General features: G+C 42.6%; 1 protein-coding gene and 1 pseudogene across 2 annotated transcripts in view; one reads left to right on the top strand and one right to left on the bottom strand.

Annotated features, from left to right (window-relative positions):
• Nucleotides 1–844: 844 nt before the first annotated feature.
• Nucleotides 845–23067, top strand: part of HIPK1 (homeodomain interacting protein kinase 1) — a 63383-nt gene continuing 41160 nt past the window's right edge. The window contains exons 1-2 of one of the 2 annotated variants that reach the window (XM_049765659.1): nucleotides 845–1008; nucleotides 20502–21579. In XM_049765659.1, coding sequence (XP_049621616.1) covers nucleotides 20504–21579 — 1076 coding nt within the window. In that variant the 5' untranslated portion in view covers nucleotides 845–1008; nucleotides 20502–20503. The remainder of the gene's footprint in view (nucleotides 1009–20501; nucleotides 21580–23067) is intronic. The other variant, XM_049765658.1, reaches the window with a different exon arrangement.
• Nucleotides 17383–17502, bottom strand: LOC125997839 (uncharacterized; annotated as a pseudogene).

Genomic DNA, 23067 nt, shown 5'->3' with positions numbered 1-23067 from the left:
ACCCACCTACTACCTACTTACCTACCTACCTACTTACCTACCTACCTACCTACCTATTTACCTACCTACGTACATACCTACCTACCTAGTGTGGCCAAAAACCAACCCCAAACCAACCAACCTACCTACCTACCTAAAAAAAAAAAAGCTTAAACCCAACCCAACCCAACTCAACCTAAACCGAGCTCATTCCTTTCATTCCTTTCAGCATGGGCGACCAGGCAACCCCCTCAGGAGGGTGCAGGGTTCTGTCCCTCCCCTCCCCTTCCCAGGCCCACTCAGTCACACTACACCGATGACGTCACACAGGCGTGACATCACCTGATGTCACATTTGGCAACAAGATCACTTCAGCCTTTCCCTCACAGACCTTCCCCCTCAGGGCCAAAAAACCCAAAACAAAACACCAGCACGCCTAGGCCTGCTCGGCCCTGAGGAAGAGGAGGGGGCGGGGGTCGAGCCCGCCAAACCAGCCATTCCACCCTGGCGCCCTCAGGCGGCCCCCCCGCCCCCAGGGGCCCGATCAGCATGAAGACGCCGTAGCGCGCATGCGCAGGAGCACGAGCTCGAGCTGGAGGACGTACATGCGCAGGAGCACGAGCACGAGCACGAACAGGAGGACTGCGCATGCGCAGTCGCCCTCGCGCGCTCTGCGGGCACTTCCGCCTCAGTAGGTGTCATGGCGCGGGGGGCTGGGCTGGGCTGGGCTGGGCTCGATCGATCGCTCGGCGCTCGGCTCGGCGGGCCTGGAGCGGCTGCGGGAGACCCGGGCGGCGGCGGCGGCGGCGGCGGGAGGGGGCAGGCGGCCGAGGCGGAAGTGAGCGCGACCCGGGCGGCTGAAGCGACGTTGGCGGCGGCGGCGCACACGGGCGCGGAGCCGGCTCCGGGCGGCGGGAGCCGGTTCGCGCCGGGGGGAGGATGACCCGCCGCCGCCTCCTCCTGCTCCTCCTGCTGCTCCTGCTGCTCAGGGTCGCGCCCGCGCGCGGCTGAGCCCCCCACACACCGGCGGTGAGTGTTTGGGAGGGCGGGGGCATAGCCCGAGGGTCCCGGATGTCCCCTGGGTACCCGGATGTCCCGGGGTCTCCCTAAGGTGAGCAGCCGGTGGCTGGCTGGCTGGCTGGGCGGTGGGTGGGTGTGGACGGCGGCGCCGGCGACGCTCTCGGTGGAGGCTCGGGGAGGGGGAGGGCGGAGGGGATGCGGACGGACAGACAGACGGACGGGCAGATGGACGGACAAGACCAGACCGACGGACGAACGGACAGACTGATGGACGGACAGACAGATGGACAGACGGACAAGACAGACAGATGAACGGACAGACTGATGGACGGACAGATGGACAGACGGACAAGACAGACATAAGGACAGGCAGATGGACAGGCGGACAAGATAGACAAGACAGAGACAGACAGACATAAGGACAGGCGGACAGACAGACAAATGAACAGACAAGACAAACTGACAGACAAGGCAAAGACAGACAGACAAACGGACAGACTGACAGACAAGACTGACGGATGGGGGGCCGGAGAGATAGCATGGAGGTAAGGCGTTTGCCTCTCATGCAGGAGGTCATCGGTTCGAATCCCGGCGTCCCATATATGGTCCTCCCGTGCCTGCCAGGAGCAATTTCTGAGCCTGGAGCCAGGAATAACCCCTGAGCACTGCCGGGTGTGACCCAAAAACCACAAAAAAAAAAAAAAAAAAAAAAAAAGACTGACGGATGGACAAGACAGACAAAAGGAGAGACAGACAAGACAGACAGGTATAGGGACAGACAGACAAGATAAGACAAGACAAAATAGACGGACAAACAAGACTGACAAGACAAGACAAACGGACAAATAGACAAGACAGAGACAGACCAGACAAGACAGACAGACATAAGGACAGACAGACAGATGGACAAACAAGTTAGACAACTGGACAGACAGACGAGAAGACAGACAAGACAGACAAACGGACGGACAAGACAAGACAGACTAAAGGACAGACGAGACAGACAAGATAAAACAAGACTGATGGACAGACAAGACAGACACAGAGACAAGACAGACAGACGGACATAGAGGGACAGGCTGATGGACAGACAAACAGACGGACAGACAGAGGGACTGACAGAGTGACTCACTGGCATACGACGGACAGACAGATAGGGACAGAGGCAGGTTCCCCCCCCAGTTCTGGACTCACTTCACTCCCAGGGAAACTTTTATTTTTTGGTCTCCCCCCTCATCGCCCCGTTTATTTTATCTATTTATTTATTTTATTCCCCTCCCCCCATGCTTGGGGTTGATTTTAATTCATTCATTCATTTATTGATTCATGAATTAATTTATTCAGTTAATTAAAAAAAACAGCTCCCAACTCTCTGATAAAGAGGCTCTCCTCTAAGTACCCCCAATGGGGTCACTACAGCCTCCCTTCATAAGGGGTGTCTGGGTCTGACCAACTTCCCTCCTTCCTTCCCTCCTTCCCTCTGGCTCAGCTTGAGCACTGTTTCCAGGAGCAAGGGGAAGGGGAAAGGGGAAGGGGTGTGGGGTCCTAAGGACTGAACCCCAAAGAGCTCCAGGGACTGGGACTAGGACTGGGACTGGTCCTCTTCGTCATGCTCCATGCACTTCCTTCCTCAGCCATGTAACTCTTCTTTTTTTTTTAGATTTTATTTTAAAATATTTTATTTTTAAATTTATTTTACTTAATTTTATTATTTTATATCATGCGCTCTTTTTCTTTGATGTTTTAAAATGTTTTATTTAAATTTTTTATTTTACATTTTTATGCCATGCACTCTTTTTTTGCACTCTTTTTTTCTTTAATGTTTTAAAATACTTTCATTAAAATTTTTTTTATATTATTTTATTTTATTTTTTATACCAGGCACTCTGTTTGAGGCAGGTTTTTTTCGTGTTTGTTTGTGTGTCGTGGCCTCCCCTTTCCACACCCCCCCCACTTCCCTCCCAGTGACACACTGGGGAATTTTTAGGAATTGCATCAAGATATTCTTAATTTCAACTCTTAAGAAGACTCTGTCCCGGTCTGTCTTCTTCTTCTTCTTCTTTTTTTTTTTAAATTTTATTTATTTATTTTTATCTTGTGGGTTTCCTAGAAACTGATGAAAACAAGCCGAGATGAAGGTGGAGTCCAGTTGAACTGGCTCATACATAACCCCTCTCAGCAAACCCTGCAATTTGGTGCATTTGTGTATGAGGCTATTTTGGATTTCTGGTCTGTAGTTTTTTTTATTTAAACAGGTTCTAGAGAATGCAAAAAAGCATCAACAGTTTAAAAGATGTGTGAGTCTGTGTGGTGTGGTGTGGTGTGTGTGTGTGTGTGTGTGTGTGTGTATACGTATATATGGCTAATTTTTTTTTTTTTTTTGCAAACCATTTAAAATTTACCAGTGAGTCATTTTTCCAAAGGGTTGACTCGGCTGGTGATTTTTGAATCATTATCTTCCACCACGTTCTTTTTTTGTCATACTGCTTCGATGAAAGATATTATTGACGTGTATGACACAGTTGTTTGCTCCAGTCATATTTTGGTCAAGTGCTTGCGGTGGAAACTAGAGGCAGTGAGGCCAGAAAAGGCATTTGAAGAGCAAAAAGTGGTAAATGAGATTTTATGAACATTGCTGCTTCTGGTTGGCAAGTTGGAATTTTTTATTTATTTTTTATTTCAGGGTGATATTTTCAGAGTCGTTCACTCCTATCCTTGGGCATGATAATTTCTTTTTTTTTTTGGTAACTTGAGCTTTAAAAACTCCTATCCTTGGGCATGATAATTTCTTTTTTTTTTTGGTAACTTGAGCTTTAAAAACTAAGCCAGAACTATCTCCTGAAGGAAAGGAAAAAAGCTCAAAGTTCACAATTCACTGGAAAATAGAATTCTTTCGTTCCGTGGTTTCGTTTGTGTAAGTTTATGTAAAGTTTGGCGGTATTGGTAGAAGGCAGTGAGCTGAGCCTGCCTTGTAAAACTTCGTCTGCTTGGAACTTGAGTAACTTGTTCTGTATCGTAAAAGGTGTTTTTTTTGCCATTTGAATTTTGCATATGTAAGCTTCCTGATTTGCTTTCTGATTTTCATCTTGTTTTCTGACGACGTAAAACGACTTTTTTTTTAGTTTGGTAAATTCCTCTTTTTTAAAAGTTAAAGTCATTGATTCTATTTCAGTTTCTTTCCTCTCTTTTAGTGCCATTCTGGACATGAGATATCAAACTAATTCCCTCCCCTCTCCCCTTATATACTTCATCCATAGTCACTGATTTGCTTTTGGGTATTTTTTTTCTTTTTTTTAAACACAGCAAAACGAAGCTAACATATTTTTTATTATATGAGCAACAAATTAAAGATAAAGCAAACACAGAAATTACTTTGCAGATTCATCTATAAAGGAATCACTTTCTTTAGCTTTGTTTTCATGTTTTTGTTGTTTTTAATTTACCTTGTCGCTGTTAACTCGCCCTCCCCAATCTTATTTATTTGTTCCAAATCTTATATTTTATATGTATGGAGCAAGAGCTCTAACCCAGGACCTCACATATGCAAGACAAGTGCTTTCTACTGCTGAGCTGTATGCATCCTGTTCACTTTATGTTATTTTTATAGAGCATAACTTGGCACTTAAAATAATTTGTATTCTGTTTTTTATCTTTTTCTTTTTTCGTGTGTGTCCTGTCACCCAAGAAGTGGTACCATCAGAACTTGGAAGATAGACAACATATATTTCTTTTGAATTCTTTTTGTTTTTTGTTTTTTGGGCCACACCCAGCAGTGCTCAGGGGTTACTCCTGGCTGTCTGCTCAGAAATAGCTCCTGGCAGGCACGGGGGACCATATGGGACACCGGGATTCGAACCAACCACCTTTGGTCCTGGATTGGCTGCTTGCAAGGCAAACGCCGCTGTGCTATCTCTCCGGGCCCTCTTTTGAATTCTTGAAGTGTATCTGGTACAGTGTTTTTCCACAGTGCTTAATGAGAAAGAATCCAAATATAAGAATTCTTTGCTAGCAGTGCAACTCAGGAATTCTGTTGAAAGCTTCTTTGAGGCCAGAGAGATAATTCAGTAGGTGTCTGCTTGCTTGCAAGCCCCTGATCCAGTTTAATCTTCGTTACCACATTATGGTCCTGTATCCCATCAGTGAGCATTTAGACCCAGAAATAGTCTCTGAGTACTGCGGGGTGTGGCCCCCAAACCCTCCCTTAAAAAAAAAACAGAAATCTGTGTCTCCTTTTTTTTTCCCTTTGGGAATTTGTGCTCTAAGAATGCTTTTTTATTTTCTTCCAGATTTTGGGCCACACGTAGTGGTTGGTGCTCAGGGCTTATTTCTGACTCCATTCTTAGGGTCACTTCCTGGCATTAATCAAGGGACCACATGTTGAGCTGTGAATTGAATCAGGTTGGGAATGTGTAAATTAAGTTCCTTATCTTCTATTCTATCTCTATATACTTTCTTTTTGAACCCGTGTCTTGTCCAATAAAACATATCTTTTACTTTAGGGTTTTGTTGTTGTTGTTGTTGTTTTTGTTATGGGGCTACCCTCGGCAGCACTTGGGTTACTCCTGGCTCTGTGCCCAGAAATCACTCTTGGCAGGCTCAATGGGACCCTCTGGGAATGCTGGAGATCGAACCCAGATTGGTTGCATGCAAAGCAAACGTCCTACCCGCTGTGCTATCACTCCGGCCCCTACTTTAGTTTTTAAATTATTTTAGATTCCCTGTCAAATCGGCAGAAGTCTTCTCATTCATCTCAAGGAGCTTTTCCACCTTCCATCTGCCAAACTATTTTTATTAAGTCCTAATTTCTTAGGCTTTCGCTTGTTCATTTAAACTATTCCTGTCAGTGTTGTATTTTATCTTGCTTTTGTTTGACATTTTCCTTATGCTAGACACTTCTCAATACATAGCTTTTCTTTTTTTATAAACCTTCAAGCATGCACCATCTATTTTTCTCTTCTGTAGTTTTTAACAATGTCTAATAAATTTATTAGGAACTGTTAAATTAAGTGAACTGTTAAAATTTAGGACAAAATGCCCTACCTAGAAAGAAAATACCTCCTTTAACCAGATTGTGAAAATGCTTTATGTCTCTGTATGTTTTTGCTGTTTTGGGCCACATTAGGGCTAATTTCTCCTGGCTTCGTGCTCAGGGATCACTTACTCCTCCTAGGGTTGGCCATATGTGGTGCTAGGGATTGAACGCTGGTTAGCTGCATGCAAGGCAATCACCTTACCTGTTAGACTATCTCCAGCCTTAGAAATTTTGTTTTAAGTGGATTGAAATTACGTAGAATTATAATAGAGTAATCAGTTTCTTTAGTTTTGTTTTTATATCTTTGTTGTTCTTAGTTTACCTTGTAGTTACTAACTCTCTCCAAAAATCTATTCCATATTCTCTATGCTGCCTTTAAAAAATTTTTTTTTTTTTTTTTTTTTTTTATTGGTTTATGGGCCACACCAGCCGTGTTCAGAGTTTAAGGCTCTGAACTTAGGAATCATTCCCGGAAAGATCACAGGACCATATGGGATGCTGGGCATTGAAACTAGTTTGGCCACATACTAGGCAACAATCATTAAACTTATTCTCCAGCCCTGCTTTTCTTTCTTCCTTTTGTTAAATCTAATTGGGGAACTGGCTTAGTTCGTGCTTGCCTGACTTGTTTCACATGATGCAAAGGGGATGGAGAACTTGGATTACAATCCTTTGGGTTGAAGTTTCAATTGGTGTGTGGAGTGCACCCAGCAGTGCCCTCCCTATTCTTCTCCCACCTAGGTGCTGAGGGGACTCCTTAATAGGAGTTAGGGGTACTGGGATTGAACCCAACCCTCCCCCATGAAGATTCCATATTCAATCTGTTGATCTTTCTTTTCCACCCATCAGGTTTATTATTTTATTTTATAGAAACTAGAACCAAATGCATATATTTTCTTAAGACAGAACTATAAATTTTCTTTTCTTTTCTGTCTGTCTGTCTCTCTTTTTTTGGTTTGTTTTTAGGTCACACCCGGCAGGGGTTACTTCTGGCTCTATGCTCAGAAATTGCTCCTGGTAGGCTCGGGGGACCTGCCAGGATTCGAACCACCGACCTTCTGCACGCAAGGCAAACACCCTACCTCCATGCTATCTCTCCAGCCCCTATATTTTCTTTTTGTGAATACTCATTTAATCAAGTGATGCTTCAGTCTCCCTTTATTTCTTTTTTTCCCCTTTATTTCTATATGCATACGTGATATCTTCTTGTAGCTATTTATTTTGGCTAACATTTGGAATATTCCAAAAATAAAATCAAACCAGAAATGCCCACTTTGTTTTGAGGTTTGATCTTAAGGAACTTAGCAGATAAGTCAACTTTTATATATTTTTATATTTTGGTTTTTGCTTCACATCTAGCAGTGCTCAGGGCTTACTCCTGTTTCTGTGTTGAGGGTCACTCCTGGCAGGGTATTGGTACCATAGCAGTGCTGAGGATTAAACCTGGATAAACCTCATCATGCAAGGCAAGTACCTTACCCACTGTAGTCTTCCTTCCTTCCTTCCTTCCTTCCTTCCTTCCTTCCTTCCTTCCTTCCTTCCTTCCTTCCTTCCTTCCTTCCTTCCTTCCTTCCTTCCTTCCTTCCTTCCTTCTTTCTTTTTTTTTTTTGTGGTTTTTGGGTCTCACCCGGCAGTGCTCAGGGGTTACTCCTGGCTCCAGAAATTGCTCCTGACAAACATGGCGGACCATATGGGACGCCAGGATTCGAACCGATGACCTTCTGCATGAAAGGCAAATGCCTTACCTCCATGCTATCTCTCCGCCCCCCCCCCACTGTAGTCTTTCTGCCTGAAAAAACTACTTTCAAGTAAATCATTATGAATTAATAAATTTCAGAGGAGTGCAAGTCAGTATCTGGTCTGTGTCTGATTCTTTGGGTCTGCTTCTAGTATGTCCTCCCTGTTCATTCCATCTCTATTTAGATTGGCCTTTTCTTCAGATAGGTCAAGAATATATATTTGTATTGTTGTCTTTTACTGGAATGGTTCCTTTTGTTCATTTAGGTTTGAGCTTAGTGTTACCTCCTTACAAAGTCTTCCCTGACCACTAAACCTAGACTGTTTCCTCCCCTTCCTCATTTCTGTCATGTAATTTGTGTTTCCGCATCATAGTATCTACCAATTTCTGTTTGTGTATGATACAGGTACATGCAAAATTAGCCTTCCATGTCTCCCCACTGGAAAGTAAATTCCAGAAGTTAAGGGCTCTTGTTCATTTTGAACGCCTCTATTAAATCATGCCTAGAAGATATAGTAGGTACTTAATAGTTGTTAAATAAATAACTAAGTACATAAATACAAGTGTGTTAAGTGCTAAGTAGTAGAAGATATCATTAGTATGTATGAAGTGGTTCAAGTATTGGGTTACTGACAAGAGTCTGATCTTTCGTTAACCTGGGAATGATTTGCACATGACTTCCCTAAACCCCAGACCCAGCCATACCCAACCCATGTTGTAAGTGTTAATGGACTTTTAGATTGATTGTTGTCGTAGCTTATTTGTCAGCATAATGTTAAAATTATAGCCCTACCTGAGGCCAGGCAGTTCTATGTACCTACCTACTTGACCAAAGTTCAGGTTAAAATGAATATTCCTCTTCAGCAGGCAGCTTTGCTCATCATGATCTTCTAAGGCAGGGGTCCTCAAACTTTTTAAACAGGGGGCCAGTTCACTGTCCTTCAGACTGTTGGAGGGCCAGATTATAGTAAAAACAAAAATTATGAACACATTTCTATGCACACTGCATATATCTTATTTAGAAGTGAAGAAACAAAATGGGAATAAATACAATATGTGGCCCGCGGGCCGTAGTTTGAAGACCCCTGTTCTAAGGCAGTCGAGACGGCTTCATCCTGTTTGTCTTCTATGATTTGGTTGTGGTCTCATGGTGAAAGGTGGATCTCATGGCTACCTTCTAGTGGAAACAAAGGAACCAGAAAAGCTCACCCACATATCACTTAGCAGTGGTGAGAGGGACTGGCTACCGTTTTGTATGCCAGGGTGAAAGGGAATGTTGATTTTGATGTAAACCAATAGCTTCTGCCCACACTGGGTAAGGTGAGATTTAGATAGAGACAAGTGTTAAGCAGCCTTCTCTTTTCCTAACTAAACTCAGAATGAAGTTTGGAAAATGAGTGTAATGTGTGAAGGATTAAGGCAGGAGAAAGAAAGCCTTACCTTTAGAAATCCAGAGAAATTTAGTACTTCGAGCGAGTGCTCTGGGAAAAGATGGAGTGAGTCGAAGCAGTAAAAATCAAGGTCCAGATCTTATTACTATTCTGGAAATACAAATTGTAGTTTTGGGAGTTTATCCTAAAATTCTAAGCAAGGGAAGGGAAGAGACATTTAGAAAGCTTCAGTTGTAAGATGAAGAATGAAAGAAAGCTTAAAAAAGAAAGAAGGGAAGAACTTCAGGATTAGGGGTGCTGGTCCAACTACATTGGAAGTCAGTTGCTAGGCCCGTGGCCTTGGTGTCATCTTTGGCCTCAGTTGTTCCCCCAGTTAACAACAACAGCCACTAAAAGCCAGAAGCAAAAGGGGGCTTGAGAGCATTTCTTTGAGGGACGGATTATGATGTTGAAGAACATAAAAGTAGTCCAAGATTATTCGAGAGTATAGAAAAATGGGTGCAGTAGAGGTTTATTTGGTTTTTACAAATGTGTCTTTATTTTTTACAGAACATGTATTATTATTTGCCTACTTTAATGACTTGAATAATATATATGCGTGTGCTGCAAAATATGTACATTTCGGGCCGGAGAGATAATAGCACAGTGGTAAGGCATTTATTTGCCTTGCACGTAGCTGATTCATACAGATGATGTTTGAATCCTGGCATCCCATATGGTCCCCCGAGCTTGCTAGGAGCAACTTCTGAGCACAAAGCCAGGAGAAACCCCTGAGCGCCACCGGGTGTGATCCCCCCCAAAAAATGTACATCTCAGATTACATATCAACAGAGGATATAATTTGGAGGAACAAATCAATGTTTTCTATTGGTTTTAAGTCTTTTTGTGTTACCAATTACTCAACTGAATCAAAGGAGCAAAGATGGCATTGTACATAGAAGCAGTTGGAGATTCTTATTGGCATATTAGATAGAAGAAATTACTCTTAAAGATAAAATATTGAAACACGATTATCTTGGTATATCCATCTATCAGATCACATTATAATATTGGTAGTTTAAGTTTAGTTTCCATAGTGTCGGTCCTACACTGTAGGGACTCAGCAGATGTTGGATGAATATGGCAGGAGTGGAGAAACAGTTGATTTGATTCTCCAGAAAATGTTGGAGAGCTGAGGAGATAGCTCCACATTTTCTTTTAAGCAACTAGTAAAATACCAGTAGCCTTTTTTTATGTACTTACTAATTTGAGATTAACATTTGTTATATTTGGTTAAATCCTTGGAAAGCCAGGTTTGAGATGAAAAGGTTAGTTTATTGCTAGAATCCAGAGTTGTAACATTTTCAGGAAGTCAGATAGTTTATTGGGAGAGTTTTCTTGTACATTTAAATGTTTGTAATTTGCTTACCAGAGCCTGCTATCTAGTAAGTTTTTAACAGATGTTAATTCTGTTTCATGTTTTCATTTGGGAGGTCTCAGCCTAGAAAGAGAATTTCTTTCATTTGCTAGTTTTGTGGAACATCGTATCTCTAGCTTGCTTGAAAATGTCAGTTCTCAGCTGAATTTCAAAGTGCCATATAAATAAGAATGTAGGTTTTTCTTTTTCTGTAGTTTTTGGGTCACACCCTGTAATGCTCAGAAATCACTCCTGGAGATCCTCTGGAAATCACAGGGGATGCCAGGAATTGAACCTGGGTTGACAGCATGTAAGGCAAGTCCCTTTCCTGCTGCACTCTCTCCAGCCCCAAGAATGTTAACTTTTCTAGGCTGTTCTGATTCTGTACTTTTAACTTTGGCTAGTTAAAGTCACTTACACTGTGAGGGTCCTGATATCCGATTCTGACTTCAGAGCAGCACATCTGGGGGTGGTAAATGTTGGGTTACTGATCCTACCCTAATCAATAATTGTGCCCCGCCCTAGAGTGTGACCTGGTGATAGTATATTGGATTATTCCTTACTTGGTTTTCTGCTCCCACCCTAAAGTGGTATCTGATTCTTATATATAAAAACTAGGGTCTGAGGAAGGCTGGGGGTCATTCTGAGACTGAATAAGAATAAAGCTGATATCTTCTGAAGCCTGACTGCCTGTGAGTTTTCTACCCACTGTCCTGAACCCTCCGACCAGCCGGCTGAACAGAGTGGCAGACGAGTGGTCCGAGTTGGAGGAGAAAGACCTCATTCTCTATCCCATCACCTTCCAGCCCCATCCAGGGCTGATCTGCAACAGTAAAGACCAGTGAAATTTTGGAGTGTTCCTTTGGACTATGGGTAATCTTTTTTTTTTTTTTTTTTTAGTTTTTGGGTCACACCCGGCAGCACTCAGGGGTTTCTTCTGGCTCTATGCTCAGAAATCGCTCCTGGCAGGCTCGGGGAACCATGTGGGATGCCGGGATTCGAACCGCCATCCTTCTGCATGCATGGCAAATGCCTTACCTCCATGCTATCTCTCCGGCCCCTGGACTGTGGGTAATCTTAGTTGTGTACCTCCTCTTCCTCTATGTCCTTCTACCTCCCTTGCTGGGAACTGATCCAGCAAGCCACCACACATGACATGAGGCTGATATAAGTTTGTCTTACTAAAACGAGTTGTAGTTGTTTGTTCACTTATCCCAGTCTTCCTGGAAATGGACATGCAGTCTGCTTTTGCAAAACTGGCTTTACAGTAATTTTTCTTAGTGCCTTGCCTTGGGCTCCAGTGTTAGGCATTGTCAAGAATTCACTGCTTGTTGTCTCCCATCAAGAACTAACCAGGTCTGACCCTGCTGGGCCACAGAGATAGGATAGATAGTAGGTAGATAGGGTGCTTACCTTGCACCTGACGGTGTGTAGGGGTTACTCCTGGCTTTGCACTTAGGAATCACACCTGGTAGGCTTGGGGACCATATTTGGTGCCAGGGATTGAACCCAGATCTGCCGTGTGCAAAGGAAGCACCCTACACGCTGTGCCCTTTCTCTGGCTTCTTGGATGAGTTCTTGATGGACTCAAATTGGTTCTGACTGAATGCATGTCCCCTTTTTTTTGGGGGGGGGACACATCCAGTGGCACTCAGGGGTTACTTCTGGCTCTGTATTCAGAAATCGCTCCTGACAGGCTCAGAGGACCATATAGGATGCTGGGATCAAATCCAGTTTGGCCACGTGAAGGTAAAAGTCCTACCTGTTGTGCTATCGCTGGATGCATGTCCTTTGAAATTCATTGCCAAGGGACTGCTTGCCTTCTTTTTTTTCTTTCTTTGGGATGGGTGGGGTGGGGGGGTTGTGGCACACCCTAGTGCTCGGATTTTACTCATGACTGCTCAGGGATCACTCCTGGCTGGGGCTTGGGGACCATATGTGGTTTTGAGGATCAAACCTGGTTTGGCCCATGCGCATGCACCTTTCTCCCCTATGCTATTACTTGGCTCCATCTGCTTGCTTTTCTGTGAAAGTTATTAGAGATGACATGCTGGCTAATGTTGTCTTTTTAAAACAGATTTTATTCTACTTATAAACTTAACTGAAATTTATTAATACTTTTTTAGTATTAGGTATTGTGGATTCTTCCCATTATTATTACGTAAAGCCCCCATATTCTTAGGCATGCTTGCAAACTAAATTTTGTGTCCCTATTCTTTTACTAGCTACTTTATAGGTCTATAAAGGTTGTGTTTTGTGATCTTTGATAGATGGAAGATACTAATGCAATGGAAAACAAATTTAGAAAAATTCTTTTTCCTTTTGTTTTTGTTTTTGGGCCATGCCTGGTGGTGCTTAGGGGTTACTCCTGGCTCTGTGCTCAGGAATTATTCCTGCTGGTGCTCAGAGGACTGTATAGGATGCTGAGGATTGAACCCAGGTTGGCCTCATGCAAGGCAAACGCCCAACCCACTGTGCTATCACTTCAGACCCAAATTTAGAAAATTTCTTATCAGGACTGGAAAGATAGCTCAGGGGGCTGGTACGTGTGCTTATGTAGCAGCATCCCTGCCCCTTTCCTTCCACCAAGCTGGGAGTAGTAAGTACTTGAGCACCACATCCTGCCAGGTGTAGTTAAAAAAAAAACAAAACAAGAAAAAGAAAAATTGATTCCTTTCATTGTTAACAATGAGGTCAAATTTTATGCTGGCAAGAAATAATCTTATTTTATAGGCAAAGTTTATAAAGACACTACTTAATTTTAGTTTTTGTTGTTGTTTGTTGCTTGGGGGTTATTTCTGGCTTTTCGTTCAGGGGTCATATTTGGAGTTGCTGGGGGACTTTATGGAATACCAGGCATCAAATCTGGGTTGCCACATGCAAGGCCTCCCTACTGTGCTGTCGTCGTTCCAGCCCCGGTTTCAGATTTTTCTTTTGACTATTTGGTTTTATGACAGTGATATATTAGAACAAAGTGAAATGTAAATTAGAAGCTTCAGAATTAAATTGTTCTGACTTTAGTTTTTAATTTATACTTTCTCCTCCTCAAGGCTCCTATAAATTATAGGAACTCTTGCTTCAAGTATAGCCAGATCTCATTTTAGAAATGAAAGGCCAAGGGTTTGTTTTTTCCAGCTGACTACTTTAGCAGCAGGATTTTAGTGGCTTTCAGGCGCAAAGAAATGTGCACATTGTTTTTCATGTTTTGTAACATCCTTTGTCATGCTTCCTTCCTTTTTAGTTGTGTGTTTATTGTCTCATGACAAGTAAAATTAACATTGTGAGTGTTGGAGTGGACATTCTCCCATATCTTTAGGAACACACAGATGAAACAAATGAACATTTAAAAATAAAACCAAGCCGGGCCCAGAGAGAGCACAGCGGCGTTTGCCTTGCAAGCAGCCGATCCAGGACCAAAGGTGGTTGGTTCGAATCCCGGTGTCCCATTTGGTCCCCCGTGCCTACCAGGAGTTATTTCTGAGCAGTCAGCCAGGAATAACCTCTGAGCACCGCCGGGTGTGGCCCAAAAACCAAAAAATAAAATAAAACCAAGCCAAGCCTCATAAAATTTTGCCATATAATACAATGGTAGGGAGGCCGGCGAGGTGGTGCAAGAGGTAAGCCTTGCAAGCGCTAGCCAAGGATCAGGACCAGGTTTGATCCCCCGTGTCCCATATGGTCCCCCCAAGCCAGGGGCAATTTCTGAGCGCTAAGCCAGGGGCAATTTCTGAGCGCTTAGCCAGGAGCAATTTCTGAGCGCTTAGCCAGGAGTAACCCCTGAGCATCAAACAGGTGTGGCCTGAAAAAACAAAAAACAAACAAAAAAAAATAATACAATGGTAGGGAGTAGATGTAAGCTTGGCCTGCAGGTCAAATCATCCAACAGATGGAACGTTTTTTGATGACTCAAGCAAAGAATAGGACAGGGAGGCTAACTGTAGTTTGCAATGTAGAATTAAAGAAACTTAATTTCAGTATAAAGGAAGGCCAAGATACTGTGGGGAATTCATGGTGAAGGGAGGCAGTCTTGATGGTATTGATTGTGGGGAGGGGAGGGAAAGTTTGTGTATTCTCTATCACAGATGAGTTTTCCAGCAGAAAATCTTCAGAATATTAGGATCTGAAGGTAAGAGAAGTGGGAATGGGATTCCAAGAACTCACTAGGGCAATATAATTGGAATAGAGAAATTAGGTGAAACTTTTGTATGGCAACGATTTTTTTTTTTTTGGGCCACACCTGGCGTTGCTCAGGGGTTACTCCTGGCTGTCTGCTCAGAAATAGCTCCTGGCAGGCACGGGGGACCATATGGGACACTGGGATTCGAACCAACCACCTTTGGTCCTGGATCGGCTGCTTGCAAGGCAAACGCCACTGTGCTGTCTCTCTGGGCCCTGTATGGCAACGATTTTGGGAGAATATTCTAAGGAAGGCTTTGAAGATTTTGGACTCTCTCCCCAAAGCAGTGGAAAACTGGGGTCAGGTGGTGTTGGCATAGTGAAGTGGTTAAGAAAGAGTAGCTCTGACCAAAAGAAGTGGGCAGGAGAGAGGGAGGGAAAGAGAGGAGGAGGATTCAGGATTGGGGGGGGGGGGAGGGACAGCACATATCCAGCTGTGCTTAGGGCTACTCCTGGCTCTCCATTTAGGGATTACTCTTAGCAGGACTCAGGGAACCCCCTGGGGTGTTGAGGATTGAATTTGGGCCAGATGTATGCAGAACAAGCATTATGCCAGCTCTACTCAAGTCTCTACTCCAAGATCTCCGATTTGTGCAGTTACAAAATAAAGATGCAATCAAAATCATTTTAGAGACTCCTGTGAGTGCTTTGAGTTACACTTAAGAGGTATTAGATATGGGGGAACAAGGGAGAGGAATGGGTCAGGAGAGTAATAATAATGAGGGCCAGTATGCAAATATTACCCTGGTCACCACAGCACCCCAAGTTTAGTCCTCAGCACCACATGGTCTCCTGATTGGCTGTAGGTGTAGGGCAGTCCAATAACAAAAATAAGTATATAAATTCTTGGCACTACGCACTTTTCTTATGCTAAATCATTTTGTTGATAGAGCAATCCCACAAAGTATAGGTATTAATATAGGTATTGATTAATAAGATTAATATAGGTATTAATAAGAATAGATGATAATAATAATAATAATAATATTTAGTCTCTGTAGTTTTATAGATGAGAAACCAGCTCATTTCCTCTGAATTTTGATTTGAAATTATGGGCATATATGGTGGTGTCTCATAACCAAGAAACAAAATTGGGGGTAGGATGGAGACTGCTGACTTTATTTTTGCATATGTTGAATTTGAGATGTTTACTAGATATCTAACTAAATTGTATCATGGAGAGGGATATTTGACTGAGGATTTGAAATTCAAGAGAAAAATGTGAAGAAGGAGATGAGGGCATTGGTAATGGGAAAGTTGCACTGGTGAAGGGGGAGTGTTCTTTTTATGACTGAAACCGAACTACTATGATCATGTTTGTAATCACGGTGTTTAACTAAAGATATTATTATTTAAAAAAAAAGAAACATTAGGGAATCTTTTGCAGGTAACTAGTTCTGGAAAGGAATTAGTTAAGGAAAAGTGGAAAATCACAGGCTAAGATAAGGGTAAGATAATTCAGGGCCCAAGGATTTATGGTTTGATAGTGGAGAAGCTAAATATGAAATTATTGCTGTGACTGTATTTTATTCTGAAGGGAGTTCCTCAGGGGTTATTGAGCTTGAGTGTCAATCGGGCTGTTCTCACTCCTTCTTTTTCCTTATTTTTTTCTTTTTTTTTTGGTTTTTGGGCCACACCCGGCGGTGCTCAGGGGTTACTCTTGGCTGTCTGCTCAGAAATAGCTCCTGGCAGGCACTGGGGACCATATGGGACACCAGGATTCGAACCAACCACCTTTGGTCCTGGATCGGCTGCTTGCAAGGCAAACGCCGCTGTGCTATCTCTCCGGGCCCTTTTGATTAGTTTTTGATAGTTCTTCTTACAATATAGTGGGTAGAACTGAACACTAATTTATGTGTGACCTGGGCATAGCGACTAATTTTCAATTTGCTCACTGTTTTGGCCATTATTTTTATGAATGTAGTTTAAAATTGAATTGACTTTTTAACATTTATGCTTTTTGAGAGAAGGAATATTATCATACCTCTTTCACCAGTTGAACTTACTGTTAAGCCCTGCTTCTCTTGTTTTTGTGCTGTCTTCTCATATTTTGGACTTAAGCAGGAGTCTCTATATTTTTGGCATTATTCTATTTTTTTTGGGGGGCACACCTTGTTTGCTGTTCAGGGTTACTCCTGGCTATGTGCTCAGAAATCGCCCCTGGCTTGGGGGCACCATATGGGACACCTAGGATCCAACCAGGTCCGTTCTGGTTTGTCCGAGGCTAGCGCTTGCAAGGCAGACGCCTTACCTCTAGTGCCACCTCTCTGGCCCCTATTGGTGTTATTCTTAGTGTTTTTTTTTTTTTTTTTTTGTGCCACACCTATGGTTCTCAGGGCTTATTGCTGGCTGTGTGGCTAGTGGTCACTCCTGGCAGAGCTTACTGTATGCAGTTCTGGGACTGACTGCATGCATGCAAGATAAGTGCCTTAACTTGATACTGTCTCTGGCCGTTTGCTACCCATTATCTCTTTGGACATTACTTAGCTAGGGGAGTATCATGCCCATATTTGGCTCATTTATCATCATTATATTTTTGTCTAAATTAGGTTTTAGGGACATACCCTGTACTACTTGGGGGGTGGTGATGTTTCTGCTGTCTTTGATATTGGGTGGTACTCATTGAAGTCTTTTTTATTTTATTTTTTTAAGCCTCCAGCACCCAGTATTCCCAGTCAGTCTTCCATCCAAGTACTAACCAGGCCCGACCCTGCTTAGCTTCTGAGATCAGACGAGATCAGGCGGCGTTCAGGGTGATATGGCCGTAGACACCATTGAAGTCTTGAACTCAACTCAGTTCTTTTTTGGGGGGAACACATCAGCAGTAGTTAGGTTTCTCCTGGTCCTGCTCTCAGAAATTACTCCTGGTAGGCTTGGGATGCTGGGGCTCAAACCTGGGTCAGCCTTGTGCAAGACAGTTGCCTTATTTCCTATATATCACTCTGGCCCATCAACCCAGCTAAGGGTTTTTTGCATAAAAAGCAAAAGCTTTCACAACAAAGCATGTGCTCAGCTTGCTATGCCATTTCTCTTCTAATTAAAATTTTTAATAAAATTTTATTTACTAAGACTGAAGAGATAACAGGGGTCATGATACATATGTCATACGTAGTCAATCCTGGTTCTAGCCACAAAGATCCTCCATTACCTGGTGTAGCCCTGAAGCACTTTAACTTTCATCACCAAGTATGACCCTAAGACTTCCAGCTCTGTTGAGGTGGTTCATGCAATCTTAGCCAGGCCAAATAGTACTCAGAATATAATAATATTAAACTACTAACATAGTTGGCTGAGAGCACTGCTTAGGAGCCCCCTTTTGATTAATTTACTTTTAGTCCCTCCCTTCCTGCTTCCTTGCGTGGTGGTTAATGTTACCGTAACTGGGGGTAGGACATACATCTATCTAACTATGGTTCTCGAACATACATATATTTCTTAAATGCTGTAATGCTTATGGGAGGTATGTGTGTGTGTGTGTGTGTGTGTGTGTGTGTGTGTGTGTGTGTGTGAGAGAGAGAGAGAGAGAGACAGACAGACAGACAGACAGACAGACAGACTCATTGAGTTGCTTATATACCCTGTCATATTGTTGTTCTCTGGGTTGGAGACTCCTTTATTTGACGTGCCTGCTCATTTCATCAGAGATTGTGCTTTATTCTTTTGATAATTGGCCACACTCTCTGTTGCTCACTATTTACTAGTTCTGTACTCAGGAATCATTTCTGATGGGGCTTGGGGTACCCTCTAGGGTACTGGGGATTGAACTTGGTATTCACTTGCAAGGCAAGCACCCCACCCACAATGTACTATTTTTCCAGCCCCTGATTGAACCTTATGACTGTTGCACTTGCACATTTTTAAAATTACAATACTTGCCAGGGGTATGTATACCCTTTGTAGTGTTTACATGCCAGCTATATAGTATGGCTGAGGAATGTTTGGGTGCTCGCAGAGCAGCCAGGCTCCTGCTCCTTTATCTGGTGTTTTAAGCCCCTGAGCTACTTTTCTGGGCCCTTTATGTCTAAAATCACATATTTTAAGTAATTAAAAAGTTAGGGACAGGAGAGATAGCATGGGGGTAAGGCGTTTGCCTTGCATCCAGAAGGATGGTGGTTCAAATCCCGGCATCCCATATGGTCCCCCAAGCCTGCTAGTGCTGATTTCTGAGTGTAGAGCCAGGTGTAACTCCTAAGCACTGCTGAGTGTGACCCAAAAATCAAAAAAAAAAAAAAATTAATCAGACAGAATGAAGACAGATGTAGAATGAGCTCTGGTGCCAAAGAGCTCGGAATGGTGCCATTCAATAGTCATGTTATTTTGGACAAATTACTTTAGCCTCTCGGTGCTTTAGTTCTTTCATCTCTAAAATGGAAATAATGGTAGTATTTTTTTCTAAAGTACTGTGGTATGGATTCAGTGAGTAATGCAGAGGAAGTGCTTGACTCTGATTTTCCATATTGTAAGTGATCAGTCATCTGAGCTGTTTTTGCTACTGTTGTTATTTTAGGAGCCATTGTAGATTGTCATACTTACTGTATGTATGTCATATACATATGTAGATATACACATATGTCTATTTTAAACGACATCCAGTGGTTACCCGGACTCCATCTAGCTCAGTGATTGGGTGGGCCATTTGATGGTACTGAGTGCAGAGATCTGACCGGGGCTCAGTGTCTTTAGCTGTTTCTCTGACTTCATTCATTTTTATTTTTTAACAATATGTATTGTTTTAAAGTCCGCATAATTGCTAATTCTTAAAGAGTTAGTAAGGATGTGTAGTTAAACCCAAAAGGTCTGTCCTATAACAGGAAATGTTTTGGAAACATATGGAATTCTAGATTAGAGATATACTTCCTAGTGCTTTTTCTAAGCTAAGAATTTTTTTAAATTTTTTTGTGGGGGTAGGGAGGGCATACACCTAGTGATTCTCAGAGGTTACTCCTAGTTCTGCACTCAAGAGTTACTCATGGGGGCCAGAGAGATAGCATGGAGGTAAAACGGCAGAAGGATGGTGGTTCAAATCCCGGCATCCCATATGGTCCTCTGAGCCTGCCAGGAGCAATTTTCTGAGCATAGAACCAGAAGTAACCCCTGAGGGCCCGGAGAGATAGCACAGCAGCATCCTGGTGTCCCATATGGTTCCCAGTGCCTGCCAGGAGCTATTTCTGAGCAGACAGCCAGGAGTAACCCCTGAGCAATGCTGGGTGTGGCCTAAAACCAAAAACAAAAAAGTAACCCAGCGCTGCTGGGTGTGACCCAAAAACCAAAAACAAACAAACAAACAAAAAAAAGTTAACTCCTGGCAGTTCTTGGAATACTAAATGGAATAGTATATATATATATAATTTAGTGTGTGTGTGTGTGTGTGTGTGTGTGTGTGTATATATATATATATATATATACACATACATATATATATTATGGAATATACTATATAGAATATCAGGGATTGAACTTGGTTCAGCCACATGCATGGCAAGTGCCCTACCCACTGTACGATTACTCCGACCCCACTAAAAGTTGAGTTTTAGGGGCTGGAGTGTTAGCACAGCAGTAGGGCATTTGCAGACCTGGGACGGACCCGGGTTCGATCTCTGGCCTCTCCTATGGTCCCTTGAGCCAGCCAGGAGTTACTTCTGAGCATAGAACCAGTAATCACATAAGCCCTGAGCACTTCTGGGTGTATGGAACCCCCCCCCCAAAAGAAAAAAAAAAGTTGAGTTGTATATGAATTGACGGTCTGATCCTTCCTTTCTCTCATTGTAGGTATGGCATCACAGCTGCAGGTGTTTTCCCCCCCATCAGTGTCGTCGAGTGCCTTCTGCAGTGCAAAGAAATTGAAAATAGAACCGTCTGGCTGGGATGTGTCAGGACAGAGCAGCAACGACAAATATTTTACCCACAGCAAAACCCTCCCAGCCGCACAAGGCCAAGCCAACTCCTCTCACCAGGTAGCAAATTTCAACCTTCCTGGTTACGACCAGAGTCTCCTCCTCCCGGCGCCCGCCGTGGAGCACATCGTGGTCACAGCTGCCGATAGCTCGGCCAGTGCTGCTCCCTCCACCTTTCAAAGCAGCCAGACCCTGACCCACAGAAGCAACGTTTCTTTACTTGAGCCATATCAAAAATGCGGACTGAAAAGAAAAAGTGAGGAAGTCGACAGCAACGGTAGTGTGCAGATCATAGAAGAACATCCCCCTCTCATGCTTCAAAACAGGACTGTGGTGGGTGCTGCTGCCACGACCACCACGGTGACCACCAAGAGTAGTAGTTCCAGCGGAGAAGGGGATTACCAGCTGGTCCAGCATGAAATCCTTTGCTCTATGACCAACAGCTATGAAGTCTTGGAGTTTCTAGGCCGGGGTACCTTTGGGCAAGTGGCCAAGTGCTGGAAGCGGAGCACCAAGGAAATTGTGGCTATTAAGATCTTGAAAAACCATCCCTCTTATGCCAGGCAAGGACAGATCGAAGTGAGCATCCTCTCCCGCCTAAGCAGCGAAAATGCCGATGAGTATAATTTCGTTCGTTCTTACGAGTGCTTTCAGCATAAGAATCACACCTGCCTTGTGTTTGAGATGCTGGAGCAGAACTTATATGACTTTCTAAAGCAGAACAAGTTTAGTCCACTGCCACTCAAATACATCAGACCCATCTTGCAGCAGGTGGCCACGGCCCTGATGAAGCTCAAAAGTCTTGGTCTAATTCATGCTGACCTCAAACCTGAAAACATAATGCTTGTTGATCCAGTGCGTCAGCCCTACCGAGTGAAGGTCATTGACTTTGGTTCTGCTAGTCACGTTTCCAAAGCTGTGTGTTCAACCTACTTGCAGTCACGTTACTACAGGCAAGTGGTAAATGCTGAAAAGTCTATCTTCCTTTAGAAAGCTGCTCTTCTGATTAATTTACATTACATATGTACATACTGATTTATGGATATATGATTTGTATCCATAAAATCATCCATAAATGTCCATTTATATTCAAAAATCATCCATTAAAATAATACATTTATGGATATACTGTTTTAAATCATACATAAATCATACATACATATTGATTTATGTATATATATTGATTTATGGATATCACGCTAGAAAATAGAATGATGAGTTTAGTTCTTTACTATTAGAAAATTTAATTCAGTCTGATTTGGAAGGTTGTTTCTTCTTCTAGTTTTTACTTTTTAGTTCCTACTAAAAATGCTCTCATTCTAAATATGCAAAGATGTTTGCTTATTTGTAATGAGTTTGGGCATATGCTGTTATTTTTCCCAAGTTCTTCATCTTGGCAGGTAGAATGCCTTGGGAATAACTCCAAACTTAACTCTAGCAGCATCTTCTTTAATATTTTCTTTCTTGCATAATAATCAGAATTTGATAAAAATGATAGCTTTGTTTTAACGTTTTCTATTTACTTTGAACTTACTTGGTTGCGAGCTTATTTGATATTTTAGAATGACATTGATCCAGGTACTGTATACTTGACTGATTTTTATTTCTAGATTGCATCTTCTAACATGACCGTCTTTTTGACATATTAATTATTGAGAACAGTACTTAAGTGGTGATTAAATAAAATTTTGACTTTTATAATTAAACATTACTGAAAAAAAGAAGGGAAAAGGACTTTTTCTTTTGGCCATACCTGGTGGCGCTCAGGGGTTACTCTTGGCTCTGTGCTCAGAAATTGCTCCTGGCAGGCACAGAGGACCATATGGGATGCTGAGATTCAAACCACTGTTGGTCCGGGGTTGGCCTGTGCAGGGCAAATGGCCTACCTCTGTGCTATCTCTCTGGCCCCGGGAAAAAGACTTTCTAAGTGAGCTTTTTTTCTCAGTAATAATTTTAAGGAATTTAAAGGAATTTGGTATTTATTTATTTATTTATTTATTTATTTATTTATTTATTTATTTATTTTGGTGTTATGGGCCACACCTAGTGATGTGATTGGTTCTTCCTAGGTCAGCTGTGTGCAGGGCAACCGCCCTACTGCTGCGCCACTGCTCTGGCCCAAATTTGCTATTTAATTTTAACAGAAAAGTATGAAATACAAGACTTATACTTACTCAATCACGAAATAAAACAATAAACAAAGAAAACAGACGACCTACAGAATATGCCTTTTAAGAATTATGTCCATGTTGGCAAATGCCTGATAAATTTGGAAGAACTAGAACTTTGAACTAAAGTTTTATATTATTTGTGAAAATAGCATGATAACATATTTCAGGACTAGCGAGGTATTACAGTAGGTAATATGCTTGCCTAGCATGCCATGCCACTTACCTGGTTTCAGTTCCTGGCACCACATGGTTTCTTGAACCCTACATAGT

The sequence above is a fragment of the Suncus etruscus genome, chromosome 19, assembly GCF_024139225.1.
Source record: "Suncus etruscus isolate mSunEtr1 chromosome 19, mSunEtr1.pri.cur, whole genome shotgun sequence".
In the NCBI taxonomy this organism is placed as follows: Eukaryota; Metazoa; Chordata; class Mammalia; order Eulipotyphla; family Soricidae; genus Suncus; species Suncus etruscus.
This window is presented reverse-complemented; position numbering and strand designations above follow the sequence as displayed.